This window comes from Cinclus cinclus, chromosome 7 (assembly GCF_963662255.1).
Source record: "Cinclus cinclus chromosome 7, bCinCin1.1, whole genome shotgun sequence".
In the NCBI taxonomy this organism is placed as follows: domain Eukaryota; kingdom Metazoa; phylum Chordata; class Aves; order Passeriformes; family Cinclidae; genus Cinclus; species Cinclus cinclus.
Genome location: NC_085052.1, coordinates 10,546,036 through 10,569,722, shown reverse-complemented (window position 1 = coordinate 10,569,722; position 23,687 = coordinate 10,546,036). Strand labels below are relative to the sequence as shown.

General features: G+C 38.8%; 1 protein-coding gene across 1 annotated transcript in view; it reads right to left on the bottom strand.

Moving 5' to 3' along the window:
- Positions 1 to 23,687, bottom strand: part of SORCS1 (sortilin related VPS10 domain containing receptor 1) — a 258,601-nt gene that overhangs the window by 119,762 nt on the left and 115,152 nt on the right. The window contains exon 3 of the mRNA XM_062496860.1: positions 23,524 to 23,623. Coding sequence (XP_062352844.1) covers positions 23,524 to 23,623 — 100 coding nt within the window. The remainder of the gene's footprint in view (positions 1 to 23,523; positions 23,624 to 23,687) is intronic.

The following is a 23,687-nucleotide window of genomic DNA, read 5'->3' as shown; positions in this document are numbered from 1 at the left end:
GAAGACAAAACAGTAAATGGGTATCCCCTCGCCTTGGTTCAAGTGCCTGAAGTATAGATGCAGACAGACTGAATTTCAGCCGGTGTCGTTTTTAGCCAGTGTAATCCCTGGACACTGAAGTGAGCAGCTCCAGTGCTGGCACAATCATGCACAGAGAGGTTTCCCAGCTGGGGGAACCTGAAGGGAATGCAGAGAGACAGTTAAGGGATAGGGGCAACTGGGACAAGTTTTTGCTGCGCACAGCACACGGATCTCCTCTGTGACTGCCCCACCTCCCCAGGAGCAAGCACTAATATTCAGAAAAGTTCCACCACCAGCAGGGTTGTGAAGTATTGGAACAGGAGGCTGAGGAAGTGGCTGAACCACCACCCCTGGAGATATCTAAATGACACAGATGTGGCCCTTAGGGACAAGGTTTCTGTTAACGGGTCAACAGTTGAACTCAAGGACCTTAAAGGTCTTTTCCATGCAAGATGATTCTATAATTTTAAGCTAAGACCACTGAACAACACATGTAAATTTTTATGAATAATGACATTTGTCCCTCTAGAGCTGGCTGTCTTACTCTGCATAGCCAGGACATAACACACAGTATATCCTATTCTTGGTATGCTGGACATCCCTCTTCTTTAGTGAGATTCCCTCCACAGCCTAGAGCAAATGTCATGGAAACCAATGAAATCTCATTATTATGTGATGACAATTAACTGCTTTTCTTAATTAGCCAACATTTTCTTCTCTGCATATCCTGATTTCTTTATTAACCTTGAATACAAGTTGCATTCAGAAACCATTATCAACGACTCAGACCAAGACAAAAAAGTCAGTAAAGAAAATGATATTGCCCAGAGCATCCTTTTGGCTTTAGTTTCTTCTTTGGTTTATGGGTCATTTGCAAATCTGTTCTGACAGGAATATTAGGCTGCTATATAGCTATAGCAGAAAATTCACTAGAGATTTAAACTCCAGTGAACGTTCACGTTCCCATGGGCCATGAATGAGAGAGTTTTTATATCCGCACTCAGTTCTGAAACGTCAACCACCTTTTTTCATTTATTAAAATGAATTTTTTCACTTATTAAAATAAAAACCTTTATAAAGAAAGCCCAATTGGTGTGCTAACCAGCTCTCTAGGAAGTTTTCTATCTGATTACATACCCTCTCTCAAACAAATATTTAACTTACAAACATTTGTTCAGCAGCTGTAAGCCTGTAGATTCCCCTCTAGCTGCAGAGCACTTGCGCAGAAAAATGCAAAGCTTAGAGCTTTCCACCTTTGTAATCCTACTGAAACATTTGTATTTTTTTTGTAGGCGTGTATCTCAGCTAATTGCATAAATTTGTTTCACCTGACAAGTGAAACAGATGTCCGATGACTAAATCCATTGATTCAGGTGCTGATTTGGCACAGCTTTCCCCTTTTTATTATACTCAGATCTGCCTTGTCCATGTTCTCTTGCATAATGAAGTCACTGGAACAATTTAGATAGCAAGTAAAATGGCAGAACTCCAGAAAACTCACTGATTTCAACCTTGTTATGTTCTGCAAACAACCTTCTTGTACTCTGAGTACTATATACTTCTATACTTTGAGAAGAGCCAGATCAAAATCCAAGCATGAGATGGTGCCAGTTTCCACAATTAGTTGTGAATTTTCTAAGAGGAACTGAAAAATGGCACTGAACTCTGTGCATGTAGTCACCAGACATGTTCTGCTCTCCAGGGTCTTTAAGGGATTTGGCAGAAGGCTAATTAAGCAGACTACAGCTCAGTGTATTCTGCCCATATTGACATACTTCTTCCCAAGCTTCCTCAGAGAACTAATATCAACTAACAAGACAAAACAGGTATGGAAGAATAAAGCATCTTGAATTCTGAGTTTATTATGGCTTCATCATCTGTTTCTCAGATGGGAGATGATGGAGAGAAGAGTACATTGCCCCTCATCAGATGTGTCATATACACAGCTCTGGACCCTCTGGGCCAGCAGAGAGAAACAGGTTTTTTAAGATACTGCTTCAGAAAAACTAGTGCCACAGCAGGGGTTAGGATCACAGGTATTGAGATCCTTCTGTCTCCTTCACTTCTAGCTGTAGATTTTCTCTTCCCTGCCATTTGTGTTACCATTAGCACTCATTCAAATCAATCTGCCAACTGGTTTAATGATCTGACCATTGCAGGGACACACAGCCCTAAATCAGCTGGGAAACAACTACTGCGTAGGGTGTGAAGGGGCGTGCAGGAGACTTAATCCTGACACAGACTGTTGCATTGGAATCTTTTGTTTCACCGCTGGACTCTTCTCCTGACAAGTCTATGGTCTTGATGACAAGAACAAGTCAAGAATGACAACCTCATGGCTTTGCAATCTTAAGAAAAAGCCTACACAAGGTAAGGTGAACACTCTTTGTAAGAATGTTTTGTCCCTTACTTGGAAGGTTAATGGCTGGCTTGATTTTCATCAGAATAAAGTTTTATTTTGAAGCAAATCGACATGCCAGGTTGCGTCAATATTGCTTAATCTCCCCAAATTCTTTTTCAGACCCAGAAGAATTAGCTCTTATGCAGATCAGAATTAGGGGCTTTACAATCTAACCTTTTTCCCTTTCCACTCAAACTCTTACTCTTGACACCAAAGATGAGAGTTTTTAACACCAGAATGCCCCAGAAATTAAGCTCTTGACCAAAAAGTGTCAAAAGTGTCAAAAAAGAAGAGCTGATCAAAGGGCTAGTGGCAGATATGGGACTTGATACCACAAAGAGCATCCATCTTACAAGTACATTTTCTATCTTTGAGAGCATGGAATTCTCCTACCTTCCAATCAGAACACTATTTATACAGCCTCAGAGTCATTGTAGTTATAAATAAAATGGGAGGTACTTATCCCAGAGATCTTAAATTATTTCTACAATGAGAGATGACAACAAAGAGACCAATGGTGTTATGTAAGAGTAAAGATTGCAGAAGTGAAAAACTGTCAGATATTCTGTTACATACTCTTAATATTATATTCAGGCCTTTTGCTTGCTATTTCCCATCCAGCTTCAGTTTCTACCCCATCACCTAAATCATGAGATATGAGATCCTAAAATTCTGCTACCCTGAAATGGGAAAATTTTATACTCACTTCAGTGGTCCCTTCTCAAGGACAACTAGTTACACCAAAAATCAATACTTCACAAAATCTAGTCAGATTTTCATGGTGTTTTTAAGAATCATCACCCAGTTTTGATCTTGGCTACACCAGGAAAAGACAGAAGTAAATCTCCAGACTTGCAGCCAATTCATCTCAGCTTAACAACCTACTGTGTATTACCTGAGGCATTTCCCTTTTTGTGAACATATTTTTATCCCCAGTACATTAGATTTAGTTTAAGCATTTATTTATTTTGATCTAAGCTTAGTTCTGCCACTGCACTGCCAAGCAAAGAGCACATATTGATGCTAATCAATCCATTAGCACCTATCAGCCTGGTAAACTCTTTATTTAACTGAGATGTTAATGTCTGGCTGAGAGTACAATTCTATACTGTCACTCACTAAGGAAATCAGTGTAAATAAGTTTAAAGGCAGCAGGAACGCAGAGGCACAGGCTACAGGCATTGTGGAAATTATTTCATAGAACCTGTGACCATGTACTAAATAAAAGTCACATTGCTGATGATCTGCCCCCCCCCCCCCCACTTCTCTTTCTAGAATATAATTCATAAGTTTGGTTAATTGAAAACATTGCTGGGAGGAAGCCACACTAACCTCATGTCCTAATAATTCTGTTCCGTAAGAACCAAAAAAGCCAATATAATGACAAAAAGTTAAAATAATTTTAACCTATTTCACGTAATAGATATTCCCGTATTTAGAAGAACACGTGAGCAGATGCGCACATAAATATTTGTGTGCAAACACAGCATTTTAAGAAGGAAAGACTTGTTTTATGAATTGGTCAAATTTTAGTATGTCAGATGGTCTTACTTGACAGGCCCCGAGTAAATTTCCAATCAATATAAATGTTCTCAGGGCATGTGCACTTTTTCTCATTTTTTAAGGGGAAAAATACATGCTTTTCAGTGTCAATGAAAAGAACCCCCTCAAAAGCAGTCACTATTTGCAGAACCAAGCCATTCCCCTAAGGACTCTGCCATTGAAGAAAGAGTTAATAGTTTTAAGTAATGTTCAAAGACATGAAGCAAAATTCCTCCGACAAATTCTTCCAACACTGCCTAAGAAAAGTAGCAAGACCAGAACTATACAGACCTTTGAATGAAGAAGCTACATTTTAGAAGTTGATTTTAATTTGTCTTTCCTCCAATAAAACTTTAGCAGATTTCATCTGCATCCTCAGAGAAGTCCTACACACCCTGTACAGTTTTGGAAGCCCATGTCCAGACATATTAATGAACCAGTAAACAGAATTTATTGCCTATATCCCTATATAGGCTGGAATTAGGAAGAGCAGGTGCAGGATTAGCAGAGAATCCAGAGTAGAGAAAGGATTACAAAGACAGGATTTGAAAGACTCAGCAATAATCAGCTCTCAGACAGAATTTAGAGCTGCTTTGGCTTAGTAGATAATGTTTCATAGGGTTTTCCCTGGAGTTCCTTTAAAAGAACATTTGAGGGAGTTGCAAGTTTTGTTTGTGTTTGCTTTTCTTATCTTTTCCCACAAAAACCAGCTGGATGTGGATGAAACCAACATGGATATATAAGAGATGAGAAGCTGAGAGTGCACAAACCACCTGAGACAAGAAAAGCCCTGTGTCACTTAACATGATGGACCAGATAAGGACCTTCAGTTTGAGCAGGGCCCTGACTGCTCCTACAGATAAAAACAGGAAAAAACAATTAGAAAACCAAAAGAATTATTAAATACTGCAATGATAACAGAGATTTTATTCAGACTTGTTTCCCGACTCACTAGTTCTATAGTAAGATCCCTATTTTCCTTACTGTAAAAAGTGCTCACAAAACAGTGATAATGCCACGTATCTACATCAAAAACAGGAAGAAACCAGTTGAAGTGACAGAAGGAAAAACCCACATTTTATGACTATGCTGGCTGATAAACAGTTCTGGTTTCTAACAAGCAGAAATATGCATTTTTCTTGCAAATATTTAGTGTGTTTCAAAAACTCAGTGTTTCAGGAGAACCACTGTAAAGTCACATATTTTTGAAATCTCAGAAAAAACAGTTTGACCTGAAACATCTTCAGGGAAAAAAAAAAAAAGAACAAAAAAACATGAGGAAAGACTAAATGTTTTATCTATTTCAAAATCAAGTATTTAAAAATGTGTCACAAAACATTGCTTTGTTTTGCAAATTTTGGCAATTTAATAAAAATTAATCATAAGATGTTGGAGTCTCAACAGAACTGACATGTAGGAGGAAATCAAACACAATTTTGACCCTAAGTTGTGTCCTCCATCTCTTTTATTTCAGAAAAATGAAATATCAACCTTCCATAAATAAAGTAAAAAAAGAACAAAATCCTAACTATATAGAAGGCTAAATATTTAAGTCCTAATTAGGCGAGCACCTGCCAGCATAGTGAAAAGAAGAAAAAAATTGGTACTAACCCTCCTTGTAGACTTGGCCCTGAATCCTTCAGAGTTTAATCCCCCTCATACAAAGGATAGTTCAGAACTGTAAATCTAAGCTGGAGGGCCTGGGAATGTTATGCAAATGTTTAATGCACTGTGCACCCATCAAACAAAGAAAATAATCAACTTAATTTGCAAGAACCCCCTACCTATGACTCTATAAAATCTCTCTTCCTAATCCTCTCAATTCCTCCCCACCTTGACTCCATCTTTTCTTTTCTTTTATCTCTGGTTCCTCCTCTTTTGTTTTTTTCTCTCCTTTCTATTCTAGAAATATACCTCCTCCTCTGGTTCATTATTTTTCACACCCCTTTCCAACTATAATTTTTTCTTGTGCTAACTCAGCATTACAACAGTCCAATCATAGTCCAGGAGCCTGTTGCTCCCATTTAACATACAAATATCAACAAAGCAGTTGCTGCAAAGAACTACAAAGTACAGTATCTGCAAAGGCATAAACTAAAGGCAGCTAAAAGTAAGCTGAAACCCATCTATGACCAAGGTTTTCTGTCATGAAAGACAGAAGGAAAAAAACAAAAGAGAGGAAAAATGAGAAGACAGAAAAACCTTTGAATTTATAAAGTATTGGCATAGGGCAATGGATGTTCCTTAGAAAGCATCTCCTCCCATGCATGATGGGCACACTGAGAAACATATATAGGCACTTAATTGAAAAGGCTGTAAGTAGAAGTGGGGATTAGAGGCACAGGTCAATGGCAGGCAGCATCTGACCCAATTAGCAGTGAGGTATGGTAAAGATAGCAAAGTCTGGGAAGCAAAGACCTGCAGCTCTACTTCAGTGTAAGAAGCTGAGGAGCATTCCAAGGAGCTGTGTCCTGTGGCTGAGGAGCATTCCAAGGAGCTGTGTCCTGTGGCTGAGGAGCATTCCAAGGAGCTGTGTCCTGTGGCTGAGGAGCATTCCAAGGAGCTGTGTCCTGTGGCTGAGGAGCATTCCAAGGAGCTGTGTCCTGTGGCTGCAGCAGAAATCGAGGTGTCTGATTTCTGCAGCTGCATGGTGTGAATCAGAGATGGCCACATTTGTGGGGGACAGGGCATTGTAACAGCTGAGACGTGAGGTGCTGAAGGCTTGAACGGGAGCATTAGCCCTGCAGCCAGCTAGGAAAGGGAGCATGTTAGAAACAGGAGTGCAAAAACAATTCACCAGGCTTTGACACAACTTGCACAGAAAACCTGGCCTGATGTCAACCAGCTCTGTGGCTCCCTACAGCTGGAGCCATAGGATGGACGGAGCTGTTTCTCCTTTCTAATAACCACCACCTACAGAGCCAGTCATCTGGATCAAAGAGGAGCTGCCATGCTGCCCCTCAGTAGTCCTCTTAATCCACAGCAACACATTAAAATAGCAACTAACATCTTTAAGGCAGCTCAGGAAGACATCCCCTCCTCCTCCTCGTCTCTAGCATTAACATTTCAAAAGCAAATAAATCCTGATTCACAGAAAAGGACTCAATGTCCCCACAGACAGGCTCATGCAGTGAATTATTTGGAAGTGAGCAAGGCAGACACTGAATTTTGCTGGTTCAGAACACATGGATGTGTTTCACTCCACAGCAAGGAAGGGGAAGCAAGAAGGGAGTAGGATCCAGTGCATACCTAAGCGTGGGTGAGTTCAAGCAAACCCCTACTAAATTGATAGTAAAGAATACAGCTGTATCTATAAGTAAATCTATTCACTGCCCCAGTACCTGAGTAACTACTGTAGCTGCGGTGTGTAGCTATACTTAGCTACACAGCTCTGATGAGACAAGTTGCATTTCCCAAACCCTGATGAGGGATAAGCGAAGAGGAGAGCATCAGAGCCAAAAAATGAGGCCAGCAGACTGGCTCAGTTAGTAAAGGAAAGAAGGAACCCATCTCCTGTTTAACTCTTGAGAAGCCAGGGAAGCTAGACATGCACAAACCTTCACAGATTCTGACATCAGGGACTTAAGAAAAAGCCCAGATGAAGTCAATGATAAGTAAAGCAGTACTGGGCAGGATCAGACAGCTGGATCTCTTCATCTGCTGGTCACAACATCACTCAATAGACCTGTGATACCCAAACTGTGACAAGCAATTCAACTGCAAGAAATCCTACGGCACATAGCCAAAAATGATGTTACACTGCTTCATGGTCCAGCGGGCAGTCTAAACCCTGACTAGGAGGAAATAATCAAGAAGAGACTTCTCTAAAAACATATCTGTGCTGTTATGGAGCCTGCCACTCTATCTTGCAATGCCTGGGAGCCATCACCCAACTCACAACTGAAAATCCATCTCAGAGCTCCCCTGTCCTCTGTCGTGCAGCATCTGTGGGATGAACACCCCAGGGGTGGGATAGTTGGTCATCAGGATCTACAAGCCCACTCTTCCTTCCTCCTTCTTTGGTCTACCTCTATCTGTAACGTGTATGATTACCCACATGTGTGTGTATTCCATCACTATTACACTTCCCTTACATCTCTAGAATGCACTGGCTAAATTATTTATGTTAAAAACTCATGTTACCACTGTTGCAAATCATGCCATTAACTGTTTAAAGACATCATTCACAAATATTCCCTCCAGCTGAACTTGATAAAGTATAACTTCTCACTTTTAACGACTGAAAAATTAAGCACCAGGAATCACAGTCACATGTGATTCAGCCTCATCAGAAGTGATGCTTGGGTTTGTTTGGCCCCCATAAATCTTGTATATTCTGCGGATCTTCCACTGATTTAGCAAGTGTTCATGTTTTCAGCATGAGAACTTAACTCAGTTAAGTTCTTAACTAAGTTTGGAACCTTCTCAGGAAAAAGTATTGTCAAATTCACAGGACAAAATGCTAGGATTTACACTGGGATTCAGATTCCCATTTCACCTGGGGTTGTACAGACGTAGACAAATTATTTAATGCTTTTAGATCTTTCTAGTCTTCCCATCAGTTGTCTGTCTGGTCTTGAAATACTTCCCAATGTGTGTACATAGCTGTCTACAAAACTACCAGTAAGATTTTTTTTAATCTATTTAATTTGATTATCTTGAATACAGCAGAACATACACCAATAGTGTATGTAGGGAAACTCTAATGAAACCAATGCATATGAAAACCAGTAAATGTTAATTACATGGGCACATATACAGGTCTTGAGTACAAATATGCATTAAATACAAAAAAAATATATCATTATCAGGGTAACCAAGAAACATCTCAAAGGTTTACAGGTTCTAACACTTACTGAAATGATACATTAGAAGATCTGAAGTTCAATGTGTTGCCTGTGAGCCCAGGCTCATCCACAGGCTCAGAAAGAGACTTTTACTTTCTTGCCAAATATTTTGCTCTGGTTTTCCGTGCTGCAATGGTGGGATACTGCAAGAGGAATCTCTTCTGACATGTTAAGGAGAATAATTTAATTTTGCATTCAAAATTAGACTTTTTATTGACTTCAGTGAATTTTGGATCAAGATCTGAGACCAGTAAAATAAATGTTAACCAAGTGAGAGCCTGTGTGGCTGATTTTCAAACAGCAGAATACCGATTAAAAATGAGATTCATGACTTACAAAAAGCTTTCATAAATTTGCATTTTAAAGCTTGTAAACCATTCCCAAGACAGGCTTGGATTCTTTTTTTTCCCAAGTTTTCCTTCTAACTCACTTCATAGTCCTCTCTGTACATCCATATTTTTAATTTATAATGGACCTTGCTCTTATTTTCACTAAAGACTGCAATAATGTGCTATGTTAGTAACTGCAATTTAAGAAGCGTTAAAATCTTGTTTAACATAATAATAAAACATTTATTTTCCAAATTACTCCAGCTATAACCACAATTAAAATCAGAGCAAAACATATCAATTATTCTGTTTATTACTCAGCTTAACAATGATGCAGTCTAATAATCAGATTTTATAGCACAGAAAACTTTTGGGTTTCTCATTCCTTTTTGCTTTACAATCATTTATTGTAGCTATTTTAACATATTACTACACAGAACAGGCACATTTCAAAGACATGCAACAGGTTCTAAAAGGGCATATTCTCAACACTTGAAGAAGTGATGTCACCTCATGGTGGTGGGGTAGCAGAGATGAAGCCTCCCCTTACTTTATGTTCTTGAATCTAGAACATTGGTAGACACATGGAAGTAGTTTTTTCTCACATATGCAAAGTCCTATCTACAAATCAATGCTTTTACTAACTTTTATTAGTAAGTAAATGCTTTTGCTAACTAAACACCAAAGTGTAAGCAAATTTCCTTATAAATAATCATAAAATATATTCACCCTTTCCAAATATCCTTGCTGTGGATTACACATTTATGAAAAATATTAACATAAATAAGGTAAGTATCCTCTTGAAAAAGAACATCTAATTTTGCTGTAGTCATTGGGTCTGCTTCTTGTGGTTTTTAACTGCAGACCTCCAGACTATACTTAAAACTACTGCGCTGATCACTTGCATTTATTGAAGTTCTCAAAACACTGTAAAGGAACAATGCTGGCAATTTCTGTTCTCTCAGGCATTTTTTAGGTTGGCTAATTGTATCTCTCTGCCTGAATTTCCTCTGCAGTTTCAGAAAGAGATGCTTTCCTTCCTCCTTTCCACTCAAATACCGGTTGCAGTTTTAGCACCTGCTGCTAGAGAGGTCCAAATACATTCTGACCTAGAAGAAGATCTATTTCAGGTACAACAGAGAAAGAGAGAAATAGAGAATTTCTTTTTTGTTTTGTTTATTTCACTGCTTCTTAGAAATGTTAGCTTATGCCAGCTGACACAGGCTACAAGGTGTTTTTGTATTTGTGTGTGTTTGTTTGCAGGACCCTTCCACATACTCAAAGAGGGGGAAAACTTAATTTTCCTGCTCTCCACACATCAGTGAGGTGGAGTATTCTTTTCTGGATTGAAAGACGTTAAGAAGGAAACTTTCATTTAAAGAATATTCACTGAAGGTAGTGGCTGAGAGCTGGGTACCTGCCTGATCCTCTGTGGAAATCACTCTTTTCATCACCATTAACACTGCCTGTTCCACAGCCACCCTGTCCCTGGAGAACCCCAGCAAAGAACCCACCTGGGATGAAAGTCTGACCCAGAAGGAAGAAACGTGTGGACTAGTTTCACTTTAGATTAAACTCAAGCTGTACCACAGCAACCTTGAGTGTGAATGATGTGACAGATTACTGAGTAATATTTTATGACATATAGGGATGGATTTTTCAATCCCTAATGAGATGAGACATTTATTTTTTCCTGAGGTTTTGAATTTTAAGGAGAGAACAGTCTTTCCACTGCTTGGATTTCGAAAGCAGGCAAACTGAGAGAGTGAGAGTGTGAGAGAGAGTGCGAGAGAGAGAGAGGGTTTTGAGTTTTAGTTTTAAAAGTCTCCCCCTCTCCAGCAAAATAATGTTGTTTTCTTTTGATAAATCTGTTTCACTTATTCACAATTTTCTTAAATATTGTTAGAGCAAACCTAGGAAATATCCTTTTACTGAAAGACATGTTTTTTTCTATATCAAGTGGTAGAGACCATATATCTCTCACACAGCAATAATACACAAGTGTGTATAATATCATGTAGCACCTTTTTGTATCATTTGAAACAGAACCCATACACACAGCTTTAGTATGGCTGCAATGCAGATATATTGAACAATATAGATATATTGAACAATATTAACCTTCTTTATAGTGGGAACATACTTTTTATTATGCACATGAATTGACTATTAATAAAAACTGTTTGCATTTACACAGCACCTCACCCCAAAAAACTTAGTGAGATTTTTCTCAGTGAAATACATTTCTGTTTTGCAGAAGTCAAGAGCTACCACTTCCAAGTACAAAACTTCAATGCAGCTTTTTCAAAGTTGTGTTAAATGAGAAACCAGGTAAAGAAATAAAAAGTTATAGACTATTAACATTTTTTTTGCATTTGTTAAATTCACCTCTCCACTCCTACAGATATGCAAATAATTAACTCGCGTACTGACACCTGCAGAGATGCAGTGACACAGGTTGCAGTCACACAAGGGGCACTCCAAGACCCTGACAGGCTGTTGTAATCTATACTGAATGAAGTCTGTGCCCTGTCTGGTGGTAGCTGAACTAGCTGAAGGATACCCTGGGGGCTGTGCCAGTCCATCACTTGTAGGAGCCAGCTACAACAGAGCCAGACTCCAGGGCTCAGTTTTATTCACACTGGGATCTTCCTCATCAGCCCATGGGTGGTTTTGTCATGGAGGTGGCCTAGTAAAATAAAACTATACACAGATTCAGCTGTGTCTACAGTGCATTCAGGAACCTAGATAAAGAAGGAATCTAAACTTCAATTCCTCCTGACTTAGCTCCACAAGGTTACATTGCTGAACATGCAAACTTGTTATGGTACATCTGTTATCCAAATGGTGGAAAAACCAACTAAACTCAGACTGCCTGCAAGTCCTGCCTGGTTGCAAACACCAGAAAAAGCCTCAAAGAGCCACTTCATGGCTGACTTTTCTGATCCACATCAACCATTTGGTGAGTATCAATCACATACTTTTAACTTACATTATCCTCACTGAAAGCAAGGGAACCCCAAAGCCCAAATAAGTGTGGGGTTTTTTTGGGTTGTTTTTTTTTCTCTCCCTGAATTTCCTTGGCATGTTTGCAAATCTCACCTTCAGGGTAGGCTTAAATTCACTCTTGAAAGAAACTGAGGGGGCAGCCACACTTACATAAGAGCTGTGCATGGCCTGATTTTAGTGGTCCTAATGTCACAGAAGCAGGCTGTGGCAAGCACAGCACTTCCTGCTAGCCAGTTAAAGTTAACATAGCTTCATCATTATCAACCACCAGGAGAGAAAAATGCTTTTATTGATATTATTTTACTGTTTATTTAAAGATGAGATCTGCAGACATACTCTAGGAAGAAAGGTACACCTATCCAGTGTATTGGCATACAAGAAAGGACAGGCTTGTGGCTCAAGAGAGCTTTCAGATACACAGCTCTTGTTCCTCTCAGCTTTCAGAGCACAGTATTTTTACTAGCCAGGCTCACAGCCTGTTTGTCCTACAGTTGCTGGAAAACCTTCTCTGTAAAATAATTGGGGCACATTAACTGAGGAAAGAGAACAAAAAGAGGAAGGAAGGAAATAAGCCATATCAACATATGAAACTTATCTATTCTTTCACTTGGATTTTTCTTATACTCCTGGATGACAAGCGAGAGAGAGATTAAATTAGAAGTCTCATTAAAATGTTTTTGTTGCTGTCCCTAAGGTAAATACATATGTGCTTTGGAATTTTCACTCCTGCCATCTTTAGCAAAGTTTCAGTAATAACGAAAAGGAGGGGAAAACCCAACAAATTCTACCAGGCAAAGAGCCAGAGCTCCAATTACAGCAAGTAGGATGGGGCAAAAAAAGTAATAAATTTTAATTGGTGCCCAAGGGGGGAAGGTCAATCTCTTTGGAACAATGGGAGTCTTTGGTGGTAATTGACTGAACGCTCCTGTGAGAGCTTGCAAATGGCAGCAACACACTTGAAATAGTAGCAACAGGAAAGGTTTGGCATCCTGGAGCACATGGAAAGGTTTTGCTGTAGAGGTAGTACAGAAAGAGAACAGTGAAACCCTCTAACAAGGAACAATACTTGGGAGACAGCTCTCAGCTCCAAGGTTTGAAATGTCAAGACATATTTTCATTAGATAAATTTACTGAAGTTTAAAAAGGAATATTGCCATGCCAGTGGTGTTAGGCACACGGGTCTGGAGCAGCACTGATTTGTCCATTGAATCACTGAATGACTGAATTAAGCTTCCTCCATCCCTACACAACAACCTAGTGCTACTCTGCCAAACAGGCTCAAATGACTGATGCTTTCCTTTCTGCACCATTTTTTTTGTTTTGTTTATATCTTTAAGCAATACAAAATGAAGGGCACAAACTTGGACAGGTGAACTGCAGTTTGCAATTCCCTCTCAGAACAAAATGGTACAAAAGGAGATCTGACTATTGTGATCTTCCAGAATCAACAGAATTAGGAGAAAAGATGATTCTGTGGCTAGGATTTCAACCAAAATCCTGTGTTCAGTTTCTGTCTGCAGCTGATTATTTTTTGACCTTAGAAAAACATGGATTTGATGTCATTCATAACCTAGGACTGACAATATTTCTCCTGAACTACCCATTAACAAAAAAAAAACCCCAACCACCTCCCAAAAACCCAACAAATGAGCAACAGTCTCAAGTAGAGGCAGAGAAACAGAGAAACTGCCATACTTTGCATCCCAGTTGATACCACCTGGATTCATCTGCAATTATTCTTTACTTTCTGTGAGCTGACTAACATGGCATTAGGGAGGACATGTGGATGTGTTTGTGTTTTTCCCTTCACTGCCAAAAGCTAAGCACAAACTGCTGTCATTCAGATTTTCTATGCTGTTACATTGATTATTTACCATTAGTAATAAATGGGAGACAAGTTGTACACCAGAACCCAAAAGAACAGATGCTGTTCAAACAGGGAGGAAAAAAATCTCTTCCTATAAATTCTTAACTTATAAATAGGACAGAAGAATCTTGGTCTTGACGCAGAAGGGTGAGTCACAATAATATGATTTTATGTTCTCAGGGCTGCATAATGTCCAGGAACAGCTGTGAGCCCATTGCCATGCTTATTATTAAGGAATTACTTCTAATGGATTGTCTTCACCAGAAAGATACATCCAGAGCACACAAAATGCTCAAGAGTAGAGAGTTCACAGAAATTGCTGCAGCTATGAGGAATCAGACAAGAGAGACCAGCAACCAGATCTCACACACAAGGCTAAATAATCTAAAACAAATTCTCTAAAACACACGAAAATCATATTCAAACTCTGTGCAATGTGATGTGCAAAGGAGGCCTAAACCAGGGGAAGGTGATTTTTTTTTTAACCATATCTGATTAAGATACATCTTCTAATTCTTCATTAAGATTAGGCATCAAAAATTGAGGTTCTGTTGGTTCTGTGCAGCTGCATGGAGAACATATTCTATGGCTTTCTGTCTGTCTTTGGTCTGTGTGGAAAAAGATACTTAACAAACACATAAGCATCACATCCATAAGAGAAACAAAACCCTGAGAAATGCCTGCACACAGAGAATTTGTAATGCGAGGACCAGATCACAGTTCTCTTCTAATTCTCCTTATTACCTCTAATGAAGCAATTAGGTATTTGGGACTGGAGACAGAAGAGATTTTATGTTTACATGGATGCAAATAGAGACCTAAATGCATATGTGCAGTAGAGAATTCAGTGTTTTGCATTGAAGCTGTTTAGAGAAGACTTTTAACAATAGAATCAGCAAAGTGATTAAAAATGTAATTTAAGTGCCGTTATTATTATGTTCCATTGTTTTCAGTAGAATTTATCTTGGTAAATCTCTAAAGAATCTTAAAAAGAAACATTTCAAATCAAAATGGTTTTAGCTTTTCGCACCCAAAGCATTGTTATTCTAACATCAATCTCTTCAACACAGAAAAGTCTTAGATGACCTTAGCAGAAAAAAAATAGTGTTTTGACTAGGAATAAGTGCTTTCAATCAATATGATTTTTTTTTCTTTCTCTAAACAACAAAATCCATTATTCATAATATTCTATATGCAATAGAAAACTGCAAATTTGATTTTTGCTTGTCAAATACTGCGCTCATTTAAATGTTTCTGTAGAACATTATCTTTTGAAAATATTCCACCAGCTTTTTAACTGCAGTGTCGGTTTAAGAAAAAGCAACAAAAGTGTGTTGGCTCACAGATTTATGGTAACAGTTGGCCACACTTAAAAATTACTACCAAGTATTTCTCTCAAATCCTCACATCTTCTTAGCAAATGTGCACAGAAACACTGTGAAGGTACAATTGTGCCCTGAACACTCACCATGGTCTGATTTCACTCCCTTATCCATGGGAAAAAATGCTTAGGAAACAGTGGTCTAGGGCTTGATCCATTGAATCAGAATACATATCAAGAACTCCTCTGATAGTTCTTCATCAATGTCTTTTGGTCGGTGTCAACCTCAACACCAGCCTCAGCACTGATTATCATTGCTCTGCTTCCTCAACAGCTTTCTGTCCTTTGTTCTCACTTATCCCTACAACATTTACCTTTACAGAAACACTGGCCATAATTCAGCACTTCTGAACATGGTAGAAGAGATTCCTTCACTGAAAAACTGGGGTTTTTTTGCAAATTTGCGGGAAAACCATGCCCATCTGAAAGCCACATTGTGGTAAACAGAAAGAGAATAAATTCTGTGTATTCCCACCCACAGCCTCTCTATGCCATTACTCTCAAAGCTGTGTGACAAGCATTGTATTTTCCTTGCTCCCCAAGTTATATGTCCTCCCTAAATGTTTTAATTCCTTTCTCTACTGCTATTGAGAAAGAGGTGGAGAGAAGGGATTCAAAAGACACAATAGAAAAGATACAGATTACAGTGCCTTATTTTCAGTAAAGTTTGACCCTTAAATTCTTTGTTCTGTGTTTCTTTTTTTTTATTATTATTATTATCATTATTATTCTGGCTGTGGAAAATCTTTCTTTGTCCCTGCAACAAGAAACTTAAGCTTTTTCACTTAGTAGCACCAAAAGGAAAAGGTCATTCATGGTTTTTGCAATATCTTTTTCATACCAAACACCTAATTATTCCCATTTTCTCCACAAAGTTTGGCTGCTTCCTCAAGGACCTCTTACTCTCAATTTGATGTATGAGTCATCACTTGCTGGTCTCTAGCTCTCATGCTATTTGCATACAAGTCAAATTCCACATTTTCTTTAGCAGTAGATGGCTTTCTAATTGCAGCCATTAATCTTTGCCATCACTCCCCTCTCTCTGCATTTACTAGCACTTATCAATCAGAATTTTAATAATCGAGAATATTTTTCTTGTTTATTTTCTTCACTTTCTTCTCCCTGTACTCCAAGCACAGCTAGACAGAAGGTAAAACCCTCAAGTATCCTGTCATTTCATCATTCATTTCTGCATAACAACATATCTAGACTGCAGAAGGAGTGAGCAGCTGCAATCTGCTGGCAAACATGCCCTACAGATTAAACCACCTGCTAATTAACAGATAGTCCTTTGCTGCAGGCCTAGCAAGGGAGGCTTGAGTGGTCAATATTCAAACATTTGAGTTTTTTTTACATTATCATTTCCAAAGTGCCACAAAACAGCCATTGTATGGTTATGTTACAGTATCATGTTCTTTTTCCCTTGAAGATGAACTTCCAAAGATATATAGTATGAAGACAACTCCCAAATTTCGTGGGACCAAAAAAGTATGTTCCTACCAAAACACAGCAGGGAAAGGGGATAAAAGAGATTTAGTTATGTATCTTTAATACCACAAAACCCAGAAGGTAACTGAAAAAACCCTGCTGTACATATTTTTAGCCCAACTTTATGGGACACTGAACAGATTTTCAATCACTTGCGACCAGTTCTTCATAAAAAAAAAAAATAACAATCAGTATTATGGCAACTGTCTTTCTCCCTGGTTTAAACAGCCTGTCTTACTTATGGTAATGGATGGAGCTACAAGTTTGAAACTCAGACAGGTCTGTTCTTGCTCTGCCATCAATCCCAGCTGCCTGTATATAGCCTGCAATCAACAACATATTGCTCTTATGCTCTCTAAGCTGCTGGCATGTATCCTTCATTGCCAAAAGGGATATCATCTGTTCCAGAGTATTTGGTAAATCACAGAGGAATTAAAAGGGGATAAAAGAATTGAAGGACATTCAAGAAGGGATTATCTGGCATAAATTTTAGTTGTCCAGTTTGTAGAAAACAAGGAACAGAATTAGAAAGGAAAAGAACACTTTTGAAACTCTGAAGTTTAATTCCTTGGTTTATACCTCCCTATCATTAGTTTCAACACCCAGTGTGCCCTTGGAGACTTCTGTGAGATACAAAGGCATACTGTAATGCTGCTTTGAGTGAGGAAATGTCAAAACTGCCACTGTTTTTGATAGGCTTACAAGAGCAGAAGTGGAATAAATGGGCTTTGACTTCACTTCATATCCAAGAAGAGATATGGATGTAGAGTAATGGCAAGGGCTTTGTGTGTAATGGCTATTGTGAGAGCTGTCATGGACTGTAGCCATGAATCAGAAAGTTGGGTAGCAGATGCTGCCAGACACTTCAAAAGTAAAAATACTCACTTTGAAAGATGAGGCTCTGCCTTCAGTTTGTTAATATGGACCAAATGATTGTTAATTATTTGTTTCCACACAAACTCAATATTAAAGACAGCACCATCTCTACAGTGACACATCTTCACTGACTCCCAGAAACTATCCAACTGCCATAGCACATACAACAGATGTGAGCAGCAATTAACCTTTCTAAACCAGTAAAAACTTATCCTTGTCTGCATGTAAGATGGGAGGCAGAAAAGACAGTCTTCTGAAATGGAAATCAAGTCCATACTTGTTTATCTGGTTCACAGCTAGAGCTGCTCTTGAATCTAAAGGTATTACAAGCAAAAGTGAAAACCGTAACTGCATTAACCCAAGGACATCCCAAGATTATCAGATTTTCCAGCTACCACCACCAGAGGCTTGTAAAGCAGTCGACTTAATCCATAATTACTGCTGAACTGCAGAAAATTGAAGACTTCTCAATTCTCAGTGTGAGACATCCCTCTTCCCATGGGTAGTGAGCTGTTTGCATGTGCACAGTGCTATCCACTGAACCACCCCTGCAGTCCAAGATAATTTCTTGTAGGTTCAGGATTTCAACCCTTTTCTGATTAGGTGGAATCTTTAACTCAAACTACTGAATGAAACAGATTTAGGCCATTTTATTTAGAGAAAAAATAGAAGTGAAGAGGAATCCCTAGGTTCTTCCACTGGAAGACCATTGGATAAAAGGCATGTGTAGTACTATCTAACCCAAACTGCCTATCAGGTAAGTGAAAACAGGACATAAATCCTACACCACATTCCCTCAACTCCCTCCCTCCAAAATAGTCTCTCTGAAGAAAATTAAGAGGCTGTAAAGAATCATTACTTCTTGTCCTAGCATAGGAGACACTTCCTGTACCATCCTATGTTATATGGCATTTAATCCAAACAGAAGTTTCCATTTGAACAAATTTATGTTTTGATCTCTAAACCGCTGCAGGACAAGGTGGTTCCTCATACCTTTAAAAAGGTATGAAAACATACTCAGTAAACAGCTCCTTGAAATCTCCTAGCCACTACAGCACCTTAAAAAAGAAAACAACCCAAGACAAACAAACAAAACAGAAAACAAAAACAAACAAACAAACAAAAAGCACCCCAAAGCAAAACAACACTGACCACAAAACTCCAAACAATTCCAGCCATTCACATATGCCATTTAGGTCTCTTATGACTGTCTCTGAAGGCTGGACTCAGGCTGGAATAACAGCCTGCAGCCAACAAGGACATCCCCTTCCAAATGAAAAGAGGAGAGCAATAAAATAATTGATTTTATCTCAGCAAGAGTGGACTGAATCACACCTTGTACTATTGGCATGACTGACAGAGGCTGTTTTCCCAATTTCCCAAGGATGCCATCCCTTGACCACCCTGGGATTGACTCAGTGCATAGTGAGGTGTGCTCAGAGTTGTGCTGAGCTCTAACCTCTCCAATACAAACTGATGGACTCCACACTAACATTTACAGAGGCTACAAGGAGGGCACTGCTGGAAATAACTGGTTTTTCCTGGACTTAAAAAATCAAAACCTGCCCTCACATCAGAGTTCTGAAAGCTTCCATAGTGAGGCAGGTCAGAAAGAGAATTTTTAGAAGTGTTCCCAAACTGATTTTAGCAACTGAAGATAAGCAGACTCCTGAGAAACAGCAATACCAGATGGAACTGTTCACCTCTGTGGACATTTTCCCCAGCTCTTAGAAGAGTGGGTACAAAGGCAAGTTTAAAGCACACAGCTCTAGGTCATACCCTTTATACAAGAGGGTAGTTTACTTTTCAACTTCAAGAAACAAAACTTCCCTAAAGAAAATGAACTTGCCTAATACCACAGGATAGAAAGTAGCAATCAATCATTCCCATTTCAGCTAACAAGGGTATATTTTCTAGTGTCTTGACTAATAGAAGCTTCTGCCAACTATTCTGTGCAGAACCACCCGCCAATGCTAGAAAGAACAGAAGGCTAGGCTGCCATTCCTTTAATTTCCTTTCATTTAAAACTCATTAATACAAATAAATGTGAAGTAGATGGGGATCTAGCCAGCAGTGAAACCCATGCAATTTTATTTACAATAAATATCTGCTATCTTGGCGCTACACACTCACCAGGACAATACCTAACACACTGTGATAAAGGTGATAAACACAAGCAGTGAATATCAAGGAAGACGAAGGCATCTGTAATCCATTCATCTTTAAAGAGAGAATAAAAAAGGCAACACTGTTCCACACACCAATTAAAATCTGAACAGTTGGAGGAATTAAAAAAAAAAAAAAGGCAGGCCTGCGGAAAGGGAGAGTGTTTGTTTGTTTTATTTTTTTCTACCACAAAAATTCAAACCCACAGGAAATATCTGATGCACTAGTCCTATTAATAGCATAAAAGTCACTGGCAGATACTACCACCCAGCATTTGTTAATTAACTGAAGATACACAGATACAAGGGGCTCAAAAGTACAAAGAACGAATGGGCTGCACAAACTGGCTCTTTGCAGAGAACACAGTGTGCTTCCTACAAGGATACAGCATCTAAATTAGCCAGCAGCACTTCCTGAGTCAAAGAAAACCTCCAGTTAAACAAATTCTAGATTCCCCACCATGACCCATTCACTTTTTATGTGTGTATGCCTATGATTTCCCATGCAATGAATAAAAACAACCAATCTGTAAGACTATTACAGAGAAGGACTTTAAAGCTTAGTGCATGTGAGTTTTTAGGAAAATGAGCAACAAACTTCTGTGAAAACAGGATTTCAAGGTATCAACCTCTGGATTTCTATTTTAGTTTAGTTTGTAACCCATCAGCATTGTTCCCAAACAGTATTTCTTCATGTAGAAGCATTCAAATAATTTTATTTCTCATTACAGAAGGCTCTATGAACCTAACAAATAAACTAGTGTTGACATACCTAAGCCTAGGGATTTATTGCACATTGCACATATCTCTTCTGGAGACTTGATGACAAATACTCAAACAGGCTCTGTGTCTTTGGCAAGATCCATGTGGCACATTTTTTACCCCCTGATCTGTGTCATCTGTCATACGACCAGGTAGCACAGCAATTCAGTAAAAGGAAAGAGAACTAAAAAAAAAAAAAAATGTTTCCACTTCTCTTTGCCAGGACTTATACATCACTGTGTTAGTAACCACTTTCTGTCATTTCCTTCAGAAAATATTGTAATTCAGAAAAATGCCAAGCAAAAGTAATAGGTCATCAGTTTAAATTGTAAATAATGGTTGACTCTTTTATATTTTTTTATCCCAAGCATCCTTTTGCAATATGACATTGCCTACAATGTCTGGTTAAAGGATTTAATTTTGTTCAATAAAGAGACAAGAATTGGAAGATAAAAGCTTTTAGAAATAAATTGGCATGCATGGGCTGTGGGAAGCTCTGCAAATGCTGGGTATTTATAGACCCATTGTTTTTCTAGTTGGAAAAGAGCAAATAAATTACAACAAACAATTTATTCAACACATGTTGTTGTTTGTTCACTTCCAGAATGTGAAAATAATCAGAAATTCATGAACAAATCTATCAGTTATTTTAATAAATCCAATTATATGCATTTTACCATTTGCTGTTCTAACTGCTCTGCTTCACAGAGAAGAGGCAAGACTTACATAAATGGTATCCTTGCTTTTTTTCATCACAAGCAATCGGTCCTGAGTCAGCCAAGTTCAAAATTTACCTTCTGTTTCAATTGAACTACTCCTAAAAGTTAAATATGCTCTCAAAGTTTTGTTGTTTTTTTTTTTTCCCCAAAACAAGGCAACTTCAGTAAGTTAAGTACATGCTGACCCCCCCCCCACCCCCCTTACAGATTACTGCTGTATCAAGGTCTCCCATCCAATAAATTCAAGATGAAAAATGCACCATTTTCTTTTCCACTACTGCAGAAGCCTTTTCTCTCTGCTAAGGAAGGCCTTGTGGAACAAAGGACATTGATGGCTGCAGGTGCTGTCTGAGAAAACACCACATACAATTAATATTTAGGCAAAACACACTGTTAGCATTTGCCCAGTAGTAACTGCAGCAGTATATAAGCCCTTCACATGAAGTGTATAAGTTTTATAAAATTCGTGGAGTTCCGAGTTGCTGAGTTCTACATTTTAAAAGCATTTCTGCAGCTACCCACCCAGCCCATATTACTGAAACAAGATCCAACTTTCACAGTGACAAGAGTTTCTAGAAGTGTTATCAGAATTCCAGGGGAGGAGAGGGGATCAGGTCTCAGGAGCCATAGATTTTTAAATATGTTTCCTTCAGCTTTTCATTACACAGAAGTTATAATAAAGACCTTGAGCTAGAGTATTTTTGCTTTCCCTGTGTAAGTATTCTTAGTCTGGACACATGCCATGCCCTCAGCCTCAGGGGACTATTTAGGTGTCTAAAATTAAATGTTTATTGACGGAATGACCTGATGTTCTACACAAACAGACAGCATAAGGAGGGCCTCCAAAAGTTGTCCCTGCTAACTCCTAACTCCGCTCCTGCTGAAAGGAACTTTGAAAAATTCAATCTTAGACCATCACCTAGGTCCTCTCGTCCCAGGTGTTGCAGCTTTCCTCTGGCACTGTACCATATTAACTATAGGCCAACTTTACAGCAGACTTCTGCCAGAAAAGACAGTTCCACACTTCTGCCTGGAAGCTTTTTCCTTTCATCTATTTAGTTTTTGAGCTGGAAAGGGATTAGTTCTCAGGCAGGTCAGTCTTGGATCCAGCTCACCAGATGGCTACACAAACACAGGTGGCAGAGAAAGGCACGGAGTGGGAGGGCACAGGATGCAGCCAGAGGTGATGAAGGTTTTTCAGTGCCACCCTGCACTTCGGTGGGCTTGCTGAAGGACATTTATGTGAGCTGATAATATCATTCTTCAGCTCCTAGAGAAGAGGTTCGTATCTTCTTAAGGGTCAGTATCAATGAGATGGCATCTCTCCACTATTTGGGGCCATTTAATTGCAATTTAAAGTGCTATACATTGTCCTCTCCTTTCACAGTCTGTCTTAGAAAACACATAATTGTTTCAGTATAGTGTGAACAGCATTATAGTGACTTCAACTGCCCAAATACACCCAGCCTCCTTGAGAGGTGAGTCTTGACTAACATTTTCTCCCAGTGCAATTGAGTTTTGCCTGTAGTGACTTAATCTATGCACAAGGACTGAAAAACAAGGAGCAGAAAATGAAAAATTTTGTCAAAAATGTATGTCAAAGAAGGCATCCAGATTCCTTTCATGAATATGTCAGCATTATAAATTCATAGTAAATTGTTAGTCAGTAGGATGTCTGAATGATTAAAACCTTCTGAGCTTCGAAGGCATTTTCCCTGCAGGAATTTGTCAAATCCTGTTCAGTTCACTACTGGGAGCACTTAAAAGACAAACAATGTTGCATACAATCTGGTCACTGTAGATGCATTTCTGCCATTTTAACGAGTCTCTCTCCCTTCCAGACAACAAAATCAACACCATCCAGAAGGTATGCAAACAATTACATGCACGGTACCTGTCCATTTAATAGCCATCCTTCCCTCAAGTATTACTGGGAAGTGGTACAGGTGGTACAATTTGGGTTGTATTTTGATAAAGTAACACATTCTTGTCAAGGCAAGAGCAGCAGAGAGGCTCCTGCTACTTAAACAGTAACAGATACTGAGGAAATTAGAAGAGATCTCCCGGGCAGAAATAGCATCATAAAGCGAAAATGAGCCAACACATTGTCACGTACCTTACGTTTGTTTGTTGGGCAAACATATAAGTAGCTCAAAATAGTCTTCAGACCAACTTTATCATTCAGTTTCTCATATGTTGTCCCATAATCTGTTGACCTACAATTCAAGAGAGATTCTTATAAGTACAAACACTTAATCAAAAAACCACAAGTCACTTGGC